The following is a 23,472-nucleotide window of genomic DNA, read 5'->3' on the forward strand; positions in this document are numbered from 1 at the left end:
GAGGAGGTGGAGAAAACCATGGATCAATTTCTCAAAATTTATCAAATAAAGGTAAAAGTAAAGATATTAATATAATTACGCCACTAGTAATTTGAAACAGATAATAACTAGGATTTTTTATTTTTATTTTCTTCAGGTTTCACCGTTATTATTACATAAAGTAGAATGGATGTATCGAAAATCTAGGGTATTTGGTTATTTAGTGAATTATGTTTTTTTTTTTCATATACAAACCAATTTCCAAAGTTTATATGGCATAATCACTTTTCTCCATATGCTACCATCGAAACATTTACCGTTGCCATCAAATAGTACAAAATAAATAAAAAAAAGAAAAAAAATTAAATAGTACAACATCGTATCGCCTCCTACCGACCGGACTACTCATGCGAACAATTCCCTAGCAAATCGCTTGGTAAACCTGCCGTATGACACCACTCGTACATGCACCGATTCGATTCTGTTCTCCAAAAATAGGAGTAGTTTCGTCCTTCATAGTCCAAAAGGATAGTCAGCTTTCCCATTTCAGAACCAAGAGGGCAAACTGCAAATTTGTGTTGGAACTATTTTTTGAACATTATGAATAATGTATTCATATGTCAAAAAAGAAGTTTTATTTGAATGAGAAATGGAGGTCTAATGTGTGTGATTTGAAAAACTTGTATAAAGTAGCAAATACACACATTGGATATTTGAAATTGGATTTGGGTTTTTTGATTTGTTAGTTGAACTTCATGTTCATTGACTAAATCTTATAAACCAAATATATGTTGATCTTTTATATTGATAAAATATAAAAAAGAAATCCATTTTAAAGTATATTATTTTGTTTGAATTGGTCAAAACAATAATAATTTTATTCTTTAATTTCTTGGTCAAAATGTGGAATAAATTCACATAATAATGACAAGAATTAAAAACTCCATTAGTGCACTATGGAGGTTTCATTTTTGTGTTGAAAAATGAAACTTGTGCTTCTCATTATATTTCTATATAAAGGCTTGTGAGCCATTTAGAAAACACACACATTCATACAATCAAGAACATTTCTCCCACTCAGAATAGTTATGCTAGTATTTTTTATTCTTTTGAGTCTGAGAGTACATCACAAAAATAGGTTCGATAGATTCTGTTTTTCGGTGATGGTAAACAGAAACAATGCTGCAGTTGTATCTTGGGAATCTGAGCGCCATAAAACCGTCACACTACGGGGCGTTTAAAGATTTAAGGAAAGAGATTAACTATCTCGACTCTGCAATTCTTCTTTATTTTTATATTTTGGTATTGAAATTTTAGTTTATGTTCTTATTATTCTTTACAAATATCAGTTGTCCTATGGTAGTAAAATAAGGTTCCTACACTCTTAAATCTTTAAATATTGTTTATGCTTTTGCACTAACAATACTGATATTTGTTAAAAAGTTTTTATTTTTAAGAACAGGTTAAAGATGCCGGAATCGGATCTGAAATGGAGAAATATTATGATGGAGATCAATTTTCTTTTTCCCATCAGATTATCATCGTCCATGGTTTAATATTTTTTAAGTGTTGCGTGAAGTATCTCGTTCTTCTCGCTTACGTCGTTTGTTTTGCAGGGTTCAATGTTATTAATTGATTCTGGTGGCTCGTCTTTGATAGCATAATTTTCGTATTGATATCTGATTAGCTATGTTTCAATAGATTGCTGCATCTTCTGTCTCGTAAAAAGAAGCGATAGTTCTTTTGTGACTTTGGTTAATTGCTTGACTGCTTAATTTTTTTATTGGCTAAATATGGTTTAACTCAATTTAATTATTTTGGTTTGAGTAATCGTTTGGACTCATCAGAATTTGTTCATGGCATTATTTTAAGCGAAAATTGTTTTTGCTTTGTCTCGTTTTGAGAAGTCAATGATTTGCTTCTCAACACATATAATAATTGTCAAATGCACGTGCTTTGTAAAAGCATTTTTACCAACTCATAAAAGTTGTTGAAAGTGAACTTTATTTGTTCAAAATGTGTTAATGCCTTGACTTGGTTAAAGATGATGGTTTGCTTTAAATGCATAACGTCTTTGATTTATTGTTTCAGGTTTTTTCCTTCTGGAATAACTTAATTTCATTATTAAGTTTATGTTTGACCATGAAGGAGGAAAAATATTGATGTTTTAAGTATGGTGAAATAAATTAATGTTGTAAACAACATTTGGATCTTAAAGAGATCAAATAGTATGGATGGAAATGGATTTAGTGAGTCAACGCCCCAAAATAAATTTGGGAGAGGTCTACCACATATAAATCATTTGCCATAGAAAATAAAATGTTTGTTGATATTGATCAAAAACATTTATATTTCATCAATGCTTAAATGCAAGTTACAAGAAGATTGACCATGCAAAAACAATGAGAATTTTTAGACCAATGTGACTTAAACTGACATGTGTATTGTAGTTTATAAAGTCAATATGGTTGAAAATAATCATATAATGGTTTTGATGGCACAAATAATATCTTGTGTATATTTGTTAAAAAAAGCAAAATATGTGTTTGGAAAAGATCCAAAACATACAAGTTAGATTTATAAATCAACTTGAGAGAACTATGAAAATAGTTGTATGAAAATGTGAATTTCTAAAAATGAAATATATTTTTAGAGAAAATTGTGATAATTTTCGAAAATGCTTTTTATTTATTTAAATCTAAAAGAGTTGTAGATCAATCCTTCTAAACTCTTAAGAGATGTTAAATGTAAATGTACATGTTTTTGAGTTATCTCAAGAAATGTGGGGGAAGCTTTGCTTACCATATAAAGTTGTTGGCAAAAAGCCAAATGAACTTAGTGATAGTTATCACAATATATATTTTTTTATTAAAAAAAAAAACAAACTAGTGTCATACACTGAGTTTTGTGTATAATGGTTAATTGTATCTTGAATAAAAGATGACAAAAATCATTAGATAATTGATCTCGACTAATCTCAAGAGATTATGTTCACTATGGTGACAACCTAGGATCCTTTAATTAAAGGTGTGTCATGAGATCAAATTGTTATATCATCAAAAGGAATGGGTCGCCTGTGAATTAAGATGAGGTTTCGCGGTAACTCTACCTAACTGACTGGAGATCCCAAGAAATAGGTTCAAGGAGACAACTAAGTGAAACTAAGTCTGCCCAAAGCACTGTAAGACTTCGGTCTATACCCAATTCCTATGATGATTAAACAGTGCTACATGTAAGGAATACAGGATAAGCATTAGCTTTTAATGATTTGTGTCCATAGCTTTGAGATATGAATGGAGTAGTACATGATACTCCTCTAAACAAAGTTAATGGCAAATCACCTTGTGAGTGTGAAATGGGGCCGTTTCTAGGAGAATGAAGGAAAGGCTATATTCTCCAAGTTCACTCATGATTAACCAAGACTGTTCACGGCCAAAATGAACACAATAGAGAACCTAATTCTGTGAGAGAATGAAGCTGTGTTATGGCTATTGTCTAGGTTTACACCAAAGCCCGGGAGGTTCAAGACATCATGGCCACCTCCTGGCCGAGTAAATCCGATAGCTATTAACAATGACTGGTTCAAGGCTGAAAAATTGCTACCAACTCATCATGCAGTGGATTTTTCGTTTGTACTCTCAAAAGTCCTTAGTTAGGTCTTGTCGAGTCTTGTCTAGGAAGTTGAGTCTTGTCTAGAAAGTCTGTCGAGTCGTCTAGTGTCTAGAGTCATTTCTATTCATGTGGGGGATTGTTGGAACTATTTTTTGAACATTATGAATAATGTATTCATATGTCAAAAAAGAAGTTTTATTTGAATAAGAAATGGAGGTCTAATGTGTGTGATTTGAAAAACTTGTATAAAGTAGCAAATACACACATTGGATATTTGAAATTGGATTTGGGTTTTTTGATTTGTTAGTTGAACTTCATGTTCATTGACTAAATCTTATAAACCAAATATATGTTGATCTTTTATATTGATAAAATATAAAAAAGAAATCCATTTTAAAGTATATTATTTTGTTTGAATTGGTCAAAACAATAATAATTTTATTCTTTAATTTCTTGGTCAAAATGTGGAATAAATTCACATAATAATGACAAGAATTAAAAACTCCATTAGTGCACTATGGAGGTTTCATTTTTGTGTTGAAAAATGAAACTTGTGCTTCTCATTATATTTCTATATAAAGGCTTGTGAGCCATTTAGAAAACACACACATTCATACAATCAAGAACATTTCTCCCACTCAGAATAGTTATGCTAGTATTTTTTATTCTTTTGAGTCTGAGAGTACATCACAAAAATAGGTTCGATAGATTCTGTTTTTCGGTGATGGTAAACAGAAACAATGCTGCAGTTGTATCTTGGGAATCTGAGCGCCATAAAACCGTCACACTACGGGGCGTTTAAAGATTTAAGGAAAGAGATTAACTATCTCGACTCTGCAATTCTTCTTTATTTTTATATTTTGGTATTGAAATTTTAGTTTATGTTCTTATTATTCTTTACAAATATCAGTTGTCCTATGGTAGTAAAATAAGGTTCCTACAATTTGGACCTCCGTTGGTATAATATATCTATAAAAACTCATTGATTTTCTTGGATATTATACTTTTTGAATAGTATTACAATTCAGGAGTAAATCTGATCTCTTAAGGTGGTCTTTTGGTATAAAGACCAGTGAAACTCCGGGAAAATGAGTTTTTAATTCCTCAACTAATTGAAATCAGCATTTTTAATATCCAATTTTACGTTGCGCAGATTTATTCCTAAAGTAATGTTTATTTTCGCAAAATTGGACCAAAAAGGATTAAATGATGCAAATACTAAACAGAGACATTAAATCTAAAAAGCCAGAAGCATTATCATCAAACTCTATAGTTGCTTCTTCTTCTTCATTCCTTATCTCTTCTTCAACCATTTTTTGTCTTTTCTGGATTTATTAGCTCTTCTTCTTCAAGCACATTCCTTGTTTCTTTTTCGTTCCTTATCAGTTCATCACTTCTAGTTGTTTCTTCTTTTTTTTTTGAATAATTCTAATTGTTTCTTCTTCAGCCAAGATAATTAGTCTTTTTCAAGAGAGTTCGTCATTCCTCTTTCAACAACATTGCTTCTTTCTTCTTCTTTAGAAACAGTCCTAGAGCCAAATTAATGAAAAAGATTGTAACAAATATTAACCAGACACTACACAACTAAAGTAATGAAGAAGATTGAATTTACCTTTTACTCTCTCTTGATTTTGGAACTTCAGGTTCGACACAATTCAAGGGTGTTCTTCGAATTGGAAGCTTGTTTCGTCTTCCCTCACGCGTCCCGTGAAATTTTTCACCATCTCATCACCACAAATTGTCTTTTTATTTAAAAATCTTTCTAGCAATCAAAGAGAATTTAGGGTTCTGAGTTTTTAAGGCAAAAAACAATCGGATTAATGTTTTAAACTTAATGTTTCTGTCATTAATTTATGTTTAATTTTTTTGTAGTCTAATTTTGCGTAATTAAACATTACTTCATGAATAAATCTGCGCAACCTAATTTTAAATAGATGATGAATTAAAACCCCATTTTCCCGTGAAACTCCCCCATTTTTGAAGAAAAAGATCACCAATTTAATTTAGTTTAATTAATAAATAAAAAATCTAAAAAGCCATGTTTTTTTTTCTTTTTTCTTATAAACTAAATACGAAAAGATAGCTGTATGGCCAACCTTCATCCACCTAAGATTATTATCTGCTGAGTTTGACTTTTCTTGAGCTTTGACAAAAGGGATATTCTCAACCTCCCTGCTCTTTCAGCCATCGTTCCACACGCGCCTCCTTAGACATCTCACGCGCCGCGGTGCCATTCGAATCATGTATCATTTTCCTCCTCTCCTCTCCCTTCTGCATCCATAAATTTCTGCTCAGTTTTCATTCTTTCTCCTTTTCTTTATTCCGACAATTCGTTCTTTGTTGTTTAATCTTTTGTCTTTTGTCTTTGTCTCCACAAGATCTTTGGAGAAAGGTGAAAATTTTATATGGGAGGGGTAACGTCATCAATCGCTGCTAAATTCGCCTTCTTCCCACCAACACCACCGTCCTACGAGGTGGTAGCCGACGAAAGCTGCGGCGGACGTCTGTACATACCGGAAATCCCACGGCGCGACGACGTCGACATCCTCAAGCTCCGAACTCGCTGCGGGAACGAGATCGTGGCTGTTTATGTCAAACACTCCAAAGCTAATGCCACGATTCTCTATTCTCATGGTAACGCCGCCGATGTGGGACAAATGTTTGAGCTTTTCGTCGAGCTTAGCAATCGCCTTCGCGTCAATCTCATGGGGTAACTCTCTTTCAAGCTTCTCCCATGTTTAAAGATTACATCTTTCTTGCAAAGTGTGTGTGTTTGATTCATTACCATTGTTGTCTGATAAGTCAAACGAATTTTTTATTCCATCAGGTATGATTATTCTGGTTATGGTCAGTCTACAGGACAGGTACTACTTTCTGTTATAATAAGAAATAAACTTTATGGATTGTTTTGTTATTGATGTGTGAACTTTTATGGTACTTGAATCAGGCGAGCGAGTCTAACACATATGCTGATATAGAAGCATCGTATAAATGCCTCAAGGAAAAGTACGGAGTGAAAGACGATCAGCTTATATTATATGGTCAATCTGTTGGTAGTGGACCTACGGTTGATCTAGCCTCGCGCACACCTAACTTGAGAGGGGTGGTTTTACAGTGTCCTATTCTGTCTGGGATGAGGGTTTTGTATCCTGTGAAATGTACATATTGGTTTGACATTTACAAGGTGATTTTCTGGATGTTAATTTTTTTGTTTTGTTTCTGGTTACATTTTATAGCTGTGTTCACCTATTCATTTCTATGCTTTAACAGAATATTGACAAGATCGGCTCAGTAGCATGTCCTGTATTAGTCATCCATGTAAGTGACAACGTCATGTCTTTCTTTTACCTTCCATTTCTATGAGAGTGATTGAATTAACAGCTCTCTTCAGAAGAAAGGTTGTTATGCATGTATCTAGGAAGTTTCTGAATGCAAGTCGCTGAAAGATATTGTTGGTCTTTCAGGGAACTGCGGATGAAATAGTTGATTATTCTCATGGTAGGCGGCTCTGGGAACTCAGCAAAGAGAAGTATGAGCCTTTGTGGATAAGTGGAGGTGGACACTGCGACCTTGAACTATATCCAGATTTCATTAAACATCTAAAGAAATTTGTTGCATCACTTGCCAACAAACAAGCGGCGAAGGCTGCCATATAACGAGATCACCGTTATGTTTGAAATGGGTTGCTTTCGAGGGGTTTATAGACAAGTTGGCTGGCGAAGTCGGTAGAAAAGTGATAAGCTTGAAAACTCCCAGAGGAGCGTTGATAGATCATGTAGTATTATAATGTGTCGATGTGGAATTTAGACTGGCATACTGCATTTCATGAATAAATGTATTTACTGCTCATGTGATTTAATAGGTTTTAGGGATATTTCTTTCTTTATACAATTTTTTTTTTTGAATTCTAGAAAGCTGGGGTTGAATCCCGTATTCCCCAAACCTCAAACCAGATTATAGAATGTTAGTTTCATCTAGTAGTTACTCAAACCGGAGACCTCTGATACAAATGTCAGGATCTTTTCCGGTTTATGCAATATTCATTGAACATACTTCTGTGTAAACCGAAATATCCTCTGAAACCGTAGAAGATTCTGGAAGAGGAGCTGTGGGAATTTGTAGAACAGGCCTAGGAGGGACTTCAAGAGCATCTAGACTTCCTTCCATCATCTCTACCACTCTGTTCATCGGCGGGCGATCTGAAGGGGAATACTGAACACACCACAGACCCACCAATGTCATCTTCTTTGCTATCTCCTCTTCTTCATTGCTGATTACATTCCCGGTAGGCGTTCCACTGTGTCCCTTCTCAAGATCCTTATAGATCCATTCTGGAAAGTACACTGAGCTTGTGCTGGATGCAGTGTCTTCAGTTGATGTTTTAGTCCTTGCTCCTATCATCTCAAGAACCAACATTCCATAGCTATACACATCTGACTTGTGTGAGACTCTACCGTACACTCTTGAAAACACTTCAGGTGCAATATATCCTATCGTACCTCTTGTGTCTAGTAATGACAAGATGCTTTCTTTCCTCTCGCAGAGCTTAGCAAGGCCAAAGTCTGAAACCTTGGGGCAAAGATTTCCATCTAAGAGTACATTTTGTGGTTTAATGTCGAAATGTACAATCCTTGTTCTGCATCCATGGTGCAAGTACTCTAGACCACGAGCTACGCCTAATGCGATTCCATATAGTTCCATCCAATCCATATTTGATGATCTCTTGCTTGAGATGAACTTATCAAGAGATCCATTTTCCAAGAATTCATAAAGAATCGCTCTCTTGGTACCCTCAGCACAGAATCCTAGCAAGGTAACAATGTTGACATGAGATGTCTTGCTCATGCTTGCAACTTCGTTAACGAAGTCTTCACCATTACCCGTTGTATCATTCAAGACCTTCACAGCAACCTTGCGGCCATCACAAAGGGTTCCTCTATAAACAATTCCAAATCCTCCTTTCCCAACCACTTCAGAAAATGACTTTGAAATTCTCTTTACTTGCGCGTAGCTATAGTGTTCTAGTGGCATAAGGGCCTTTAGATTAAGTTGTCTAGGAACATCTGATGTCTTCCTTCTCCATATGAAGAGACAGAACAGAACTACGGCTATAAGAATAACCCCCACCAACCCGCAAGCAGATCCGGTTCCTAGAGACCAACAATTTTCATAGTAAGTCTATGCTGCTGGCATAAAATTTGATCAAATAGACCAAGAAAAGAGTAAGCACCTGCTTTTGCAGCAGTAGAAAAGCCTGCATCAACAGGATGAGAAAAAGAAAAGCTTAGTATAAACTTTAAAAGAAAAAATTATATCTTACTAGAAATGGTACTAAACACTTGAAATCCAATGGAGTTTTTTGTGAACTAATCTAACAATGTAAGGAAGATCCTATAAAAAGGGTAAGCAAGTAGAGATGTCTGCATGAACAGGATGACAGAAAGAAAAGGTCAGTCCAAACTTTCAAAGAAAACTCTATATTATTCTAAGAATGCAAGGAAAATCCAATCAGAAGGTGGGATATTGAGAATGGGTGGAAGCACATTAGGGATAGATATCAGTGCTGTTCGTTTCACTGACGCGGGTTTTTGCGGCTGCGGCTGCGGCTGCGGCTGCGGTCATTCGTTTGGTTGTTGTTCGTTTTGTAGCCGCAGACTCAGCCGCAGACTCAGCCGCAGCCGCAGCTTGTTGTTCGTTTCGTAAACGCAGAACATTGCCGCAGCCGCAGCCGCAGACGCAGAAAGTAGATTTAATTCTGTTCGTTTGGTTGCCGCAGACACAATTTTCATTTATTTCATATTTTAATTTTATGAATTTTTAAAATTATATTTTAAATAAATAAAATATTATAAAATCGTAAAATATTGTAAAATTTCATATTTTAATTGTAAAATTTCATATTTTAATTTTATGAATTTGTAAAATTGTAAAATTGTAGATTTAACAATATTTTTTATCATAATAAAAACTAAATAATACATCAAGTCTTAAATAAATAAAACAAATATTTCAAATATCACATAGAACTGTTAATCAAAGTTATAAGCAAAAAAAAAGTCATTAACTAAAACATTTAATACGGTAAACGACCTCTACCATATTCATCTGTGATTCTCTTACGCAAAGCTTCCATCGCTCTATCACCGGTCGGCTCATATACAATATGTCCACCACCACCACCACCACCACCACCACCACCACCATCATCATCATCATCATCATCATCATCACCTTCTTCTCCTTCTTCATCACCATCAGCTCTTTCTGCTTCTCCTTCTCCATCATCATCATTTTGCCATTGTACAAAATCATGATCTTCTCGATGTGAATCACGTATGAAGTTGTGTAGCGCCATCGTCGCTGTCACGAGCTTAATCCATTTGACCAGACCATACTTTGGATGCTTGCGATCCAAAATCCTCCATTTTGCTTTCCATACTCCAAATGTCCTCTCAATCACCGATCGCAATCCTGAATGCTTTCGGTTGAACAACTCTCGTGCACTAACTGGTGGTCCTCCTCTAGCAAACTGACCAAGATGAGAGCTCTGGAGAAGGGTTTCCGTCGGAGAAGAGAGATGGAGAGAGAGAGAGAGAGAGAGAGAGAGAGAGAGAGCTTGAGAAGGGTTTGTGTCGGGGAAGAGAGTTGAGAGAGAGAGAGAGAGAGCGAGATGGAGAGAGAGCTCGAGGTCGGAGATTGAGAGACCGAGAGAACTAGGAGATGGATCAAGTCATCTCACACTTGCTGATGGAGAGAGGGCTCAGATCGAGAGAGATGGAGAGAGAGATCGAGAGAGATGGATAAAGAGATCGAGATCGAGAGAGATGGAAGAGCTGCGTCGATGGGAGAAGGAGTTGCGTCTGCGGCTATTAGGGTTAGGCATATTTGTAAATACTGAATTATATTAGGGGCAAAAATGTAAATATCTTAAGTCAACGCACGATTTAAGTCGCGATCGCGGGATTTTTCGGCGGCAGACGCAACACTCGGCGTCAGACGCGGCGGTTAGACGCAGGTGCCTGCGTCAATCAAACGAACAAGATTTTTGAAAAAAATCGCCGCAGCCGCAGCCGCAAGAACCTGCGGCGACGAAACGAACAGCACTATCATTTACAAAAGAAATCTTACCTTCGTCTCGGCAGATACTGCTATGCGGCTTATCTTCACAATAGCAGACGAAGCGATTTGAGGTTTGGTCATATCCACAAGCACCTCCAGATTTGAAGCACCGTGAACAATCAGGACTAACTTCAAGCTCGAAACCCTGTTTAAGAGCCTTCTCTAAACTGTCCGGACTGGGACTCCCCTCCATTTCTTTCAAAGCATTTATAGACACAGGAATAGTTACGTCTCTTCTGCAAATTGCCTTGTCTATAAGGCCACTGATCTCGTTAGGTAAAGGGGAGGACATGTTTCTTGTCACATAGTAACTTTTTCTATCGCCTATATCATCCTCGCAACCAAGCTCTCCAAAGAAATTACTACCAGTAGTAGCTGGTAGTGAAAAGCTGTTGCAGTCGTAATATAATGTAAGTAGATCGTTATCACGCGTAATTTGAAGAACACTTTGGTCAAATGGTGCATCTCGAGTATCTGCGGGACAAAGATGGCCGATATAATCCGATCTGCCAAGACTAATGACAGGAGATCCATAGCTCATACTTAAGATTCTGTACTTCACAGAGGAAATGTTCAGTTCAGCGAATTCTCCACTACAGTCGAGCTTGAAGTCGGGGTGGCCGCAGCTTTCTCTCTCTGATCTCCAGAAAGGGTAATAGAGTTCTTTCTGATCGCCACACCTAAAGGGGCCACTGCAGCGTTGGTGAAGTACATCTACTGTGAAAACACAAGATGGGATCACAAGCAATATCCATATGATTCTAGACAACATAGATTTTGTTGGGGAACAAAAGAGATTGATCATTGTTTTGGAGCCCTCGAGGTCAAATACGAAAATGGTGTAGAAAGAAGCTATGAAGGCATTGGTGAATATTGGTAAACGATGAAAAGGATAACAGAATAGTGATTTAAAAGAGTTTTTTCTTTTCTTTTCTTTTTTTTTTGTTTATAGAATATAAAACGAGTTCCCACTAAGCACAACGCAGAGTTGGGTTCTACTTTGACGACTTTAAAATCAGGGGCTTGGAATTTTCTCAGATGGACCACCAGCGCGCAGGCCCTTTCGGTCATTGTCGTTTTTCTGCTAGAAAGAATCTAAAGAAATTTCGGAGAAATGGAGTGTGGAATAAGGCAAAGAAACCATTTACTACTGGAACTGACTGGTGACAGAAGGAAGGTTCAAACAATAAATGCAGTGCTAATAAGGCCCGGAACTTCAACTTGGTAACTAAAAACAAAATATATATAGTAACTTACTAAAAATAATCTCGCATCAGATTTCACTTAATCAAGGATTATATTTATGGTTGCAGAATTATAAGTTAGAGAGTTGAAAAAATGTTTGCAGAATGAGAAAAAAATTGTAAAATGATATCTAGAATCAAGGGGAATCATCCAATGTTTTTTTATATATAAACGCAACTCTAGCTAAAGGTTGTTAGTGTTTCAAAAAAAAAAAAAAAAAAAAAAAGCTAAAGGTTGTTAAAGAAGATGGCTATGAAACGATGATGATATATGAGAAACTTACTATGAGGTAGATGGAGTGCGTTGCATCTTGATGATGAGTCATTCTTGCAGCAGATCTGTGTTGTATTATTGAAGCCGCAGATTCCTTGAGAGGACAAACATTGTTCACATGTTTGTTCATCAATCTTCACTTTCACATCAAACCCTTCATACAAAGCATTTTCTAAATGTTTCAGATTCAACTCTTTCTCTTCCGGTACATAACTCTTGAGAACGTTAGTTGTGAAACTGTCTTGGCAGGATTTGTGGTAATTAAGGTTTTGAGACACTGAGATAGAACCTCTGTCAGGACATAAATAACTCGAGTTATAACGAAGGTTACGGTGGCAGAGGTAGAAAACTGTTAGGCTCTGAGAGGTTGTTGAAAGCTCAAAGATTTCGGGAGGCAAAGTTGTGGTTGTGAATGTAGCGGTGCAAAAAGAACCTCGAAGCTCTGCTCTAACAAGTCTAAGAGTCTTAGATGTTTGATCTATGTGAAGAACATCGTACAGATGGTTAGAGATTACTATAGATGTACTGTTTTTAAAGCAGTGAAGCTCCAGAGATGGATGACCACAAAACTGGGGACGACTCCCACCGGAGAAGGGGAAACCAGCGGTGATGTTCCCACACTCAAAAATAGCCTCACACCACCCAAGTTCTTTTTTAGTTGAAGCACAAGAAAGATGGTGCAATAAGGAGAAGAGGAAGAAAAAGACAAGACAAGAAGTGGGGAGATACCACATGATTTGATTGAGATCTATGAATACTAGTGTGTCTTTGGGGTTTGGTTTCCGTTGAGACGAACAGAGGAAGTGATTTAAGCGAATAGAGACGGAGATAAGTATAAAGATTGTGTGGAAAGAGTGACAGAAGACTAGGTCTGGGATAATGACAGATGCGGAGACTTGGGGGAAAGACTTTTTTTTTATCATTTGTTAGCTCTTTTCTTTAAGCTAAAACTTTGAAAGACTTCTCTTACTTTTGTGATTCACTCAATTTATATAAGGTTCGACTTCGAAGTGATGATTATGGGAAATGATAGTGATGTATAAGAAACTTACCAGTTGGTGGATGGAGTGGACCATGTTTACCATGCTCATACTCGCTCTTATTGATCTTCACCTTCCTCTCAAATCCTTCCTTTAGAACACTTTCCAAATCGGCCAGGTCGATCATTTTTGTAACGAAACTCCTAGGAACGTTCGCGGTGAAACAGGCAAGAGCAGCTCTATTGAACTAATAAATTTTTTTTGTTTATAATCCTGATTTTTTCCCCTAAGCATTTGATATGGAGATTTGTTGGATAGAAGCTGTAATGGAGTCCTGTTGATAAGAAAGATATCAGTCAAAACCAATCTCTCTAAATGGCAGAGAACACCAGATTGAAACATATGAGTTCGAGAACATTTTGATGCGTTATTTCCACTACTGAATTCTGCTCTGGAGTCTCTGGGCAAGAATGAAAGGATGTGATTCCCTTCTCTTTGTAATATTGAGTAAATCGCAGTTCAGTGAATTGTCTGATCTCACAGACTTGACCTTTGTATGAAACTGGTTTTCAAACTGTTGTATTAATGTAGTTTTTCATGTTTGTTTGGAAGTAAGTGTGGTTTGACATTTCTGAAAACTAATGAAAATTATCGCAAAGGTAGGGTCAGTTTTTGGAAAACGTGACCACTGCAGACGCCCTTTCCAAGCTTTTTCCTAGCTTTCAGGTTCACGCAAACATAAGTTAAAAGGGGAGTGTTTTGATTCATGTTTGGGTGAGATCTACAAAAAGGAAATAAATATTAACACAGAAATGTTGTGTTTTTTTCTCCTGTTTTCCTTTGGATCAGAAAATGCTAATGATATTGTTATTTGGTTAATTCCTTTTTTTTTCTGAAAACAATGTATTCTTTTTTTTTTCAACACAGAAAACAATGTGTTCAAGTGATCCTTTTTTTTTTTAATATCTGAATAACATTTAATAAATTTTACACACGCACAGTAGGTTTGCTCATAAACTAAAAGCATTTACAGTTTATGGAGAAAATCATACCCCACAGTCAGTCATTAGGGAATGAATTCTCCGGTAACATACTTTTGTATAAATATAATTGTTGCATGGTTTTGTGCTTCACGAGGTATCGTTCTTTATGCGACATCCATGGAACATACATCTTTGTAACTCGATATATCTTCTGACAGCGTAGAAGGTTCTTGAAATGGTGCTGCGGGAATTTGGAAAACAGGTCTGGGAGGGACTTCAAGAGAATCCACACTTCCTTCCATCATCTCTACCACTCTGTTCATCAGCGGGCGATCTGGTGGGGAAGGTTGAATACACCACAAACCAACCAATGTCATCTTCTTTGCTATCTCCCCTTCTTCACTGGTAATTACATTCCTGTTATGCTTTCCACTGTCTCCCTTTTCAAGATCCATATATATCCATTCAGGAAAGTACATTGAACTTGCATTTGATTCAGAATTTTGACCAGCTCGTTCTTTGTTCCTTGCTCCTATCATCTCAAGAACTAACATTCCGTAACTATACACATCTGACTTGTGTGAAACTCTGCCGTACATTCATGAAAACAATTCAGGAGCAATGTACCCTATTGTACCTCTTGTGTCCAGCATTGACAAGATGCTCTCTTTCTTCTCACAAAGCTTAGCAAGGCCAAAGTCTGAAACTTTGGGGCAAAGATTGTCATCTAAGAGTACATTATGTGGTTTTATGTCGAAATGTACAATCCTTGTTTTGCAGCCATGATGCAAATACTCTATCCCACGAGCAACTCCTAGTGCGATCCTGTGAAGTGTCATCCAATCCATGTCCACCGAGGTCTTGTTTGAGATGAATTTATCAAGAGACCCATTTTCTAGAAATTCATAAATAATTGCTCTCTTGGAACCTTCAGAGCAGAATCCAAGCAAGTCAACAATGTTAACATGAGAAGTTTTGCTCATGCTCGCAACTTCATTGATGAAGTCTTCCCCATCACTCTTTGAGTCTTTCGAAATCTTCACTGCAACACGGCGACCGTCACAAAGGGTTCCTCTATAAACAGTGCCAAATCCACCTTTCCCAACCACTTCGGTAAATGACTTTGTAATTCTCTTTACTTGCGCATAGCTATAGTGTTTTAGTGGAATAAGGGCCTTTAGATTTTGTTGTCTTGGATCATCCGACGTCTTCATGCGCTGGGTGTTGTAACAGAACCAGCTTACGGATAAAAGAAGTAACCCCAAAAATGTAACACCTGCCGCGATTCCTAGAGATACAAACACAGATTACATGGTTTCATAATAAGATTATGATAATCAAATCAGGTTTTTCGAACGAAAAGGGGAAGGGCGAGCACCTATTTTTACTTCATAATTGGGGCCTGGCCAGTCCATGCATCAGTGAAATTGCAGTAAGAAAATATCAGTTAGACCTGAAGAAATAACTTTTGAATCTCCTATTAGAAATTAAAAAAAAAAAACCTGGGGATATCAAGAGGTTGCATATAAATGGTTATCAGAAACTAAAAAGGCTATTTTCTCTAGTTGCAAGTTTGGTGGAAGCGAGACTGGGGATGGGGACTAGTGGGGTTGTTCTTGTGGAAGAACTAATCTATATATATATATAAATATGCTCGCTTTTCTCCTATGATGACACATCATCAAGTCGTGTGTTATGGGAGTGACACGTATCCTATTTTATATTTGGGACCAAAATATGGGTAACTGAACCCAGCACCTCTAGCACTGGTAATTTCTCTTAAAAACCACTAGGCTAAAGTCACTTTTTATAAATATGTGACCGCGAAAATACTTATTATCGTGTCGGCTGGAAGCACATGCTTCTTCTGCTTGTGGCCAGGGCCGACACTGAACTGACGTCAAGATAAAGATCGTGAAGTTAAAAACTTTGCTCCAAAAAGTTTTGCAATGTTTCCAACTTTAATAACTTGATGCATATAATATATATCAAAATACATTTGTTGTACACGCTTTATTAGTTTTGCTTTTAAAAGAAGGTATTTACAGTTATAAATGTTTTGTGCCAGTGAAGTAATGGTTGAAAAACCTCTATAAATATGTCATTTTAAAATAATACCAACTTCTATATATAGTCAATACATATGTCCATGTTATATTCTAGACTAAATATTTTCTCTTTTAAAAATATAGAAAACAGTTTGTTTAGTCTACAAGTAAATGTTGTAGAGCAAGTATGCATTATACAAAATAATATATATTTAAAATCCATACGCAAAAACATAAAAGTTGTTATAGGCCTCTTTCTGACACATGCACACTCCACTATGAATAAGAATAAAAAAAACAGTATTGTCATCAAACTTTATCACAAATCCACATTTGTACATCTATAATTATAACATGGACAATTAGTTAATTTGATACAATACCAAAGTAAGAATAATCGAAAAACAATTATACCACCGCATACTAATAAGTAACACATAACAGATAACCAAATTCTTGAATCTTAAAACAAATTTCAACTCGAGCATTTAGTGAATATCAAATTAACTAATATCCCGCCCGTAGGACGGGCCGACCCTAGTTGTTGTAATTCCTATGCTTTTTTGTTAAAGCTTTTTCTAGGGGTTGGTTTCTCTTTTAGCAAACTTATAAAAAACTCACGGATGAAATTTCATACTTTGTATCAATTTCAAAATATATGATGTTTTGGATCTATACACAATTATTAAAAAAGTTGTTTTTTGTTAAATTAAAATATAAATTAAAAGCTATTCAACCAGATACAAAATATTATTGGTTAATCTTTTAATAATGATAAAAGTTATTTAGAAAAATGAAAACATCAAAAACTCCTTTAAACATTATACATTATGAAACATAAGAAGTATTGTTTATGCTAATTTGAAATACTTTATAACCACCAGAAATCCAGAATAATAATGTGGCCCCTCTAAACAATAGCAGATCATACCTCTTGTGGTCTGATTATATAAAGCACATTCAACAATCTGTGTTAACTTCAAGAGACTTCTTTAGATTATGCTTATTCTGCAGTGTACGCCCGGACACAAAAACACTGACGTTTTTCTGCAGATTACCCTGACTTCTTCTAAAAGGTCACTAATCCCCTTGAGGTAAAAAGGCACGAGGGGGTGGTGAAAATAATAATATTTAATTAAAATCCTACTAATTTAGGACCATTCTAAGAAAAATATAAACATGACCCTTAAGAATTTGTATGATTCGGGGGAAAAACGAGATAATCATTACATGCTATTTGTGTTGTGCAAAATTGATTTGTTGAAACTAATCTTACATGTAATCACATAAATAATAGAAGTGAAACTTGAATCTAAATGATAAACGACTAACCTTGGACATCCTTACACGAGGAGTTGTAAGGCTTGTCTGCACACAGGCACATGAAATTTCCCGATCGTACCTCCGAACCACAAATCCCTTTGGACTTGGTACAAGCTTGGCAAACATCGTCTTCACTATCGTACCTCAAATCGAACCCTTTTTCCAAAGCCATCTTCAATGATTGATCTGAGGCATTCGACTGCTGAAGAAGGTTCTTAGCAGACGCAAGCATCGGAATTTCTCCAACCATGGTACAATTTTGAGGAGGATTAGTTGATCCAAAGGCATGATATGTTATTAGATTGCTATTGCTTAGTTGGCAAGTAATCGTTGACGAAGTTGTCACCGGGTTATTACTGGGACAATTGAATAGAAAGATTGTCTCGGTGTTATGGTTTAATGTGAACTGCATAGCCCCCGTGAAGTTGAAAATCTGTGGGCAACCATCGTGTAAGAAACTCTCATCGGCTACAGTGATTATCTTGTTATCCAGATTCGCAGAAACAACACGAAGTGTGAAATTCTCGATTTCTAGGGTTAAATTTTGATTCTCCTTGCAGGAAAGCTCGAACTCTGTTTGACCGCAGAAATTGGGTTTGCCGATGCTATTACCCCAAAATGGGTAAGTGATGTTCGGGAACAACACCGACGGTTCCGATCCACATCTCAGAGGTAATCGGCACTCCTCGTACTGTTGGTCAGCGGAGAAGCACGACGGGAAGCTAGCGACGGAGAAGACTACTAAGGTGATGAAGAGCGGAGGATACATGGGAAACTGGGTTTGACGAAAACTAACCACAGAAAAGACTTTTTCTCTGATCTGTTGAGAGGCTAGGGACTTTTATTTTATTTTCATTTCTTTTCTAAACGTATAAATTCTTTACTCATCAACTTACAAAGTCAGGATACAATGATGTAGACATTTCAAGATGAGCATCTCTATAATATTAGTTACTTTTTGTAAATATTATACATGATTTTACTGCTCATATTAAAAGAATCAAAATAGCATGTATAATTTACAAATTGCAACAATTTTTTTTTTTTAAACTATGAATGTGCAAACTAAATATATCTAATTTTCTATTAGCATAATTATAGAAGATAATATAAATAAGAGTATCTATTTTATATATCATTGCTATAAATAAACTCAGCTAATAAGAGTAGTCCATCTGGTGTGATGATCGCTGCTCCTTCTGTTTGAATCTCCGATTTGTTTTCACTAAAACCTTGGAAAGTGAACTCTGTTGTTGGTGGTGTCTTCGTACGCTGAGCTTGAACAGAGAAGCTCAAAAGCTGGATGAGTAAGAACAAAAAAGAGACCATGAATCTAGACATAGGAAATCAAGAACAGAGAGAACGGGTTAGAAGGAAGAAGATAATTGGATATTACAGGGGACTAGGGGAGTTTGGTTTATCCTTGGTGATTCGATGATCATGCAAGTCATACGAGCGAGAAGGAATTTTCAAAGTTCTGAACAAGAAAAGTCTTTTCTTTCTTTTCAACGGTTTGTTCACAATCACACACCCACACACACACATATCAACGAATTTATTACATTCCAATCCGACAAGACGCTTTCAGCGCACGTAAACCAGCTTTTCTTGTATAATGGGAAAATCGCATAAAAAATTTTGAAAGTGTCACTTACTAGTACTTTAAACCTTGAACATTTTTCACTAACACTTTTAACCTTCAAAGTGATATTTTTATCATAAAAAATCTCCAAAGAAGAAAAATGACCGGTTTAACAAGTTAAAAACAGTTTTTTTTTTAAAAATAATTATTTAATTAATAAAATAAACAAAAAAATTAATAAAAATCGAAAAATTAAACAAAGAACTCATAAATTCAAAAAATTCAAAAAATAAATAAAGATTTAAAAAAGTTAAATAAAAAATAACAAAAAATAAATAAGATCAATTTAAAATGGAGAAAAATAAAAAAAATCATAAATTTCAAAAAAAAAATGAAAATTAAAAAAAAAAATCATTTGAAAATGAATTTTTTTTATCAACATTCATTTTTAAATATATGTCAAAAATTATCATTGGAGATATGCCAAAAATCGTATCATTGGAGATATGCCAAAAACCGTTATTTCCGACATCTCCAATGACGGTTTTTGGCATATCTCCAATGATAATTTCCGACATTATATTTGAAAATGAAAAAAAAAACTTTTTTGAATTTTCAAATTTTTGAAATTTCAAAATTTTGAAATTTATTATTATTTTTTCTCTATTTTAATTTGATCATATTTATTTTTGAATTTTAGTTATTTTTTATTTAATTTTCTAAATCTTTATTTATTTTTCTCAATTTTTTTCATTTATGAGTTTTTTGTTAAATTTTCCGATTTTTATTAATTTTTTTGTTTATTTATTAATTAAATAATTATTTTTTGAAAAAAAAAAACTTTTTTAACCTGTTCAGCCGGTCATTTTTCTTCTTTGGAAGTTTTTTATGATAAAAATGTCACTTTGAAGGTTAAAAGTGTTAGTGAAAAAAGTTCAAGGTTTAAAGTGCTAGTAAGTGACACTTTCAAGATTTTTTATGCGATTTTCCCCTAAAAAATACATTGTTCTCTATTTGTTATGCAAATAACATAAACAACTTTTTATTACATAAATGACTTTCACGGCAAGCAGATTCCAGTTTTCATTTTGCAGAGCATACCAATACTTCAGAAGCGCTTGAACCCTCCCCAGAATCCCAAAATGATTGAGAAAGCCGTGCTGCTGGAATTTGTTGCAAGACAGGCATAGGAGGCACTTCAAGAGCTTCAAGGCTTCCTTCCATCATCTCTACTACTATGTTCATCGGAGGGCGGTTTGACGGGGAAGACTGTATACACCACAAACCCACAATTTTCATCTTCTTTGCTATCTCCTCTTCTTCGCTTCTGATTCCATACTCGGCAGGACTTACATTGTCTCCTTGCTCGAGATCTTGGTCTATCCATTCGGGAAAATACATTGAGCTTGCATTCGATGCAGAGACTTGATCAACTATTTCTTTCTTCCTTGCGCCTATCATTTCGAGTAGTAGCATCCCATAGCTATACACATCTGACTTGTGAGACACACTCCCATACACTGGGGAGAACATCTCTGGCGCAATGTACCCTATTGTCCCTCTCATGTCTAGCAGCGATATTATGCTCTCTTTTTTCTCACAGAGTTTAGCAAGTCCAAAATCAGAAACTTTGGGGAGAAGATTTTCGTCTAACAGCACGTTCTGAGGTTTAATGTCGAAATGCACGATCCTTGTTTTGCAGCCAAAGTGCAAATACTCTAACCCCCTAGCAACTCCTAGTGCAATCTCATACAGTGCCGTGAAGTCCAAATTCATTATGTTGGTGTTTGAGATGAACTTATCAAGCGAGCCATTCTCTAGAAATTCATATATGATGGCTCTTTTTGAACCTTCGGAGCAGAATCCAAGTAAGGAAACAATGTTGACATGAGATGTTTGGCTCATGCTGGCAACTTCATTGATGAAGTCTTCGCCATTATTGTCCTTTGAATCTTTCAAGACCTTCACCGCAACCATACGGCCGTCACAAAGGGTTCCTCTATAAACAACTCCAAATCCTCCTCTTCCAACCACTTCTGCAAATGACTTTGTAATTTTCTTCACTTGCGCATAAGTATAGTGTTTGAGTGGTATAAGAGCCTTTAACTTCTCATGTCTCCTCTCATCTGATGTTTTTCTCTTGCGGAAAATTTGGACTCGGAAACAGGGGCACAAGAACACGACTAACGCAATAATACCTGTTAGTGAAAACAAAGCTAGAAAAACAGAAAAAGGTTTGGTTGGTAACTTTTTCATAGTGTAGGAAGATCAAAAACAGTTATAAATATCTATCTGGGCAGCGAACTAACCTACAAGAATAATGATCACAATAGCTGCAAAACCATAATAAAATTTGTCAGCATAGAATGAAACTTTTGAAATGAAAAGAGCAATTAGAGAAAAACAATGGTTTAGAAAGGAGGGTAAAAAAAAGTCATTCGAAGAAGGTTACGCACCTATGCCCTCTATAAGATCAGCTCCTGCATAAATTAAATGGATACAAAAGAAAGTCAGTTTGAGCTGGAGACAGAGCTCTGAACACAAACGAAAAAACAAAAACTTGAAACTAAAGGAAGGTTTGTAAATAATCTGATCAAAAGGTGGGTGGGCGATTGTGGAAGAGAAAAAGAGTTGGTTCTTGGCGAAGGACATTAGGAAACAAGACCATGAATGAAAGAAAACTTACGGTTGTGTGTCCGGCATGAACTATTACGCGGTCCATCTTTGCAATAACAGACAAAAGCGCTTGAGGTCTGATTATATCCACAAGCACCGTCAGAGCCTTTGCACCTCTCACAATCCGAGTTAATATAAAGTTTGAAACCTTGTTCAATAGCCTTCTTTAGATTATATGTATTCGGACTCCTCTGCAGCGTCTCCAGTGCAGATCCAGATGCAGGAATACTGACATTTCTTTTACACATTCCCCTGAAGTTCTCTAAAAGACTTCTAATATCGTGAAGTGAAGGGGACGTGAGGTTTTTTGTCACATAGTAATTTCTTCTGCCATTCCCAGAAAGAAGCTCTCCAACATAATAACTATGGGGGATAAGTGGTGAGAAGTTTGGGCAGTCATAATAAATTGTTACAAGCTCAGTGTTATGGGTGAAGGAAACAACATTTTCATTGAACTGCGCATTCAGTGGGTTTCTGGGATAAAGATTATCAATATAATCTGTTCTTATGAGTGTTGTCTCATAGTACCTACTATCTATGATTCTGAACTTCACAGTGGAAATGTTGAGCTCTGCAAAATCTCCGCTACAGTTGAGCTCGAACTCTGGGTGGCCACATGCTTTTCTACCAGGTTTCCAGAAAGGATAATTCAGATGTACCTGATCGCAACAGCTAAACGTCGTACTGCAGAGTTTGTAAAGCTCACCAGCTGATAAAAAATAAGATGGGTTCAAAAACAGCATCAATATTATTTATTTACGCCAAAAAAATTGGTTATGAGACTGAGATTGGTTGATCATTAGTTCCTTATGTTGTCCTTTTTCTTCGAGGTCAGGAAAATGATTACGGATTAGGTAAACATGTGCTTGAGAAAATTGATGCTAACTTACCACTTGATACACCAGGAAGATGGCTGAAAGAGGAGAAGATGGCAAATAATATCAAACAAAAACTAAAGGGATAGTTCATTCTTGAAAAGTGTGTATTCTGTCTTTGGTTACTGTTAAAGAGGAGCGGAGCAAGTGGTTTAACGCGAGAGAGACCAAATATGAAAGGGAAGAGCTTTTCTATTCGCATGGCTTTCTTAATTAGGCTTTTCATTTGGTGCTAATCATTTTTCCGTTGGACACTGTTAATATGACTAATACGTTGCTGCTGAAGTAGAACAACAACAAAAGAGTGGTATTGGTTATTCTAAAACTCATTTTCTACTTTAATGGGAGTAAGAGAGACTTGTCCACACAACTATACCACACTATCTCTTGTCTTCTAAAATTGTTTACTTTTACAACCAAAGACTTTTCAGTTAGGAGACTGGAAACCTTATTAATTCAATAATCTTAAAAACCACATCTTCTGTCTAAGGTAAACATACATAAGTCACATCTCCATAGTAAGCTGAAATTTAGTCTCTTTTGGTTGTGACGTTGAAAACCACATCTTCTGTCTTTCAGCTGTGTCTATTCTCTCTTTAAATAAGGTCAAAGAAAAAATAATTACTAATTGTTAGTCTTATGAACTTTTGACTATCGTTACAATGCTAAAGGTGGACACAGAACTAGGGGAATATGTGAACCGTAGGCCGTGCTTGTTTGGAGGTTAGATGGTATCAATTTAATTGTTAGTTAAACCTATAAAACATAAGTTTATTA

At 35.8% G+C, this 23,472-nt stretch overlaps 3 protein-coding genes, 1 long non-coding RNA gene and 1 pseudogene across 10 annotated transcripts; 1 reads left to right on the top strand and 4 right to left on the bottom strand.

Moving 5' to 3' along the window:
* Positions 1-2,862: 2,862 nt before the first annotated feature.
* Positions 2,863-5,393, bottom strand: LOC103852343. The gene is made up of 2 exons (XR_001957231.2): positions 5,204-5,393; positions 2,863-5,120 (listed from the first exon to the last, which is right to left on the bottom strand). It is a non-coding gene; the product is annotated as an uncharacterized LOC103852343 (long non-coding RNA).
* Positions 5,394-5,586: 193 nt separating this feature from the next.
* On the top strand, positions 5,587-7,498 carry LOC103837526 (alpha/beta hydrolase domain-containing protein 17C). The gene is made up of 6 exons (XM_009113882.2): positions 5,587-5,834; positions 5,970-6,301; positions 6,419-6,455; positions 6,539-6,775; positions 6,862-6,909; positions 7,056-7,498. Exons 2-6 carry the CDS (start codon positions 5,997-5,999, stop codon positions 7,245-7,247), a joined length of 819 nt encoding a protein of 272 aa, XP_009112130.1. The 5' UTR covers positions 5,587-5,834; positions 5,970-5,996; the 3' UTR covers positions 7,248-7,498.
* A 24-nt stretch (positions 7,499-7,522) lies between these two features.
* On the bottom strand, positions 7,523-13,871 carry LOC103852346 (LEAF RUST 10 DISEASE-RESISTANCE LOCUS RECEPTOR-LIKE PROTEIN KINASE-like 2.5). Of its 7 annotated transcripts, none has more exons than XM_033283549.1 (5): positions 13,371-13,871; positions 12,239-12,397; positions 10,720-11,424; positions 8,822-8,845; positions 7,523-8,741 (listed from the first exon to the last, which is right to left on the bottom strand). In XM_033283549.1, the coding sequence occupies exons 1-5, from the start codon at positions 13,393-13,395 to the stop codon at positions 7,621-7,623; spliced, it is 2,034 nt and encodes a 677-aa protein (XP_033139440.1). In that variant the 5' UTR covers positions 13,396-13,871; the 3' UTR covers positions 7,523-7,620. The 7 variants fall into 7 exon arrangements, with proteins under 7 accessions (XP_033139440.1, XP_033139439.1, XP_033139442.1 ...); XM_033283548.1 differs by having other exon boundaries at positions 10,720-11,427; XM_033283551.1 differs by lacking the exon at positions 12,239-12,397 and having other exon boundaries at positions 13,281-13,871.
* A 273-nt stretch (positions 13,872-14,144) lies between these two features.
* LOC103852349 lies at positions 14,145-19,189 on the bottom strand (annotated as a pseudogene).
* Positions 19,190-20,092: 903 nt separating this feature from the next.
* Positions 20,093-23,281, bottom strand: LOC103852351 (LEAF RUST 10 DISEASE-RESISTANCE LOCUS RECEPTOR-LIKE PROTEIN KINASE-like 2.8). Its single transcript, XM_009129256.2, has 5 exons — positions 22,711-23,281; positions 21,831-22,529; positions 21,601-21,624; positions 21,454-21,477; positions 20,093-21,360 (listed from the first exon to the last, which is right to left on the bottom strand). Exons 1-5 carry the CDS (start codon positions 22,919-22,921, stop codon positions 20,228-20,230), a joined length of 2,091 nt encoding a protein of 696 aa, XP_009127504.1. The 5' UTR covers positions 22,922-23,281; the 3' UTR covers positions 20,093-20,227.
* Positions 23,282-23,472: the final 191 nt, after the last annotated feature.

The sequence above is a fragment of the Brassica rapa genome, chromosome A02 (assembly GCF_000309985.2).
Source record: "Brassica rapa cultivar Chiifu-401-42 chromosome A02, CAAS_Brap_v3.01, whole genome shotgun sequence".
NCBI lineage: Eukaryota > Viridiplantae > Streptophyta > Magnoliopsida > Brassicales > Brassicaceae > Brassica > Brassica rapa.

Excerpts from the sequence above, each read along its gene's own strand:
- LOC103852346 (XM_033283552.1), bottom strand. The coding sequence starts at position 13,151 with ATGATAAAAAAAAAGTCTTTCCCCCAAGTCTCCGCATCTGTCATTATC. Across the intron at positions 11,428-12,238 it reads CGCACTCCATCTACCTCATA|TAGATGTACTTCACCAACGC; the intron begins GTAAGTTTCTCA and ends GTGTTTTCACAG. Across the intron at positions 8,742-10,695 it reads GATTTCTTTTGTAAATGATA|GAACCGGATCTGCTTGCGGG; the intron begins GTGCTGTTCGTT and ends GTTGGTCTCTAG.
- LOC103837526 (XM_009113882.2), top strand. The coding sequence starts at position 5,997 with ATGGGAGGGGTAACGTCATCAATCGCTGCTAAATTCGCCTTCTTCCCA. Across the intron at positions 6,302-6,418 it reads CTTCGCGTCAATCTCATGGG|GTATGATTATTCTGGTTATG; the intron begins GTAACTCTCTTT and ends TTATTCCATCAG. Across the intron at positions 6,776-6,861 it reads ATTGGTTTGACATTTACAAG|AATATTGACAAGATCGGCTC; the intron begins GTGATTTTCTGG and ends ATGCTTTAACAG.
- LOC103852351 (XM_009129256.2), bottom strand. The coding sequence starts at position 22,921 with ATGAAAAGCCTAATTAAGAAAGCCATGCGAATAGAAAAGCTCTTCCCT. Across the intron at positions 21,625-21,830 it reads TTCATGCCGGACACACAACC|GAGCTGATCTTATAGAGGGC; the intron begins GTAAGTTTTCTT and ends TAATTTATGCAG. Across the intron at positions 21,478-21,600 it reads TGATCTTATAGAGGGCATAG|CTATTGTGATCATTATTCTT; the intron begins GTGCGTAACCTT and ends ATGGTTTTGCAG.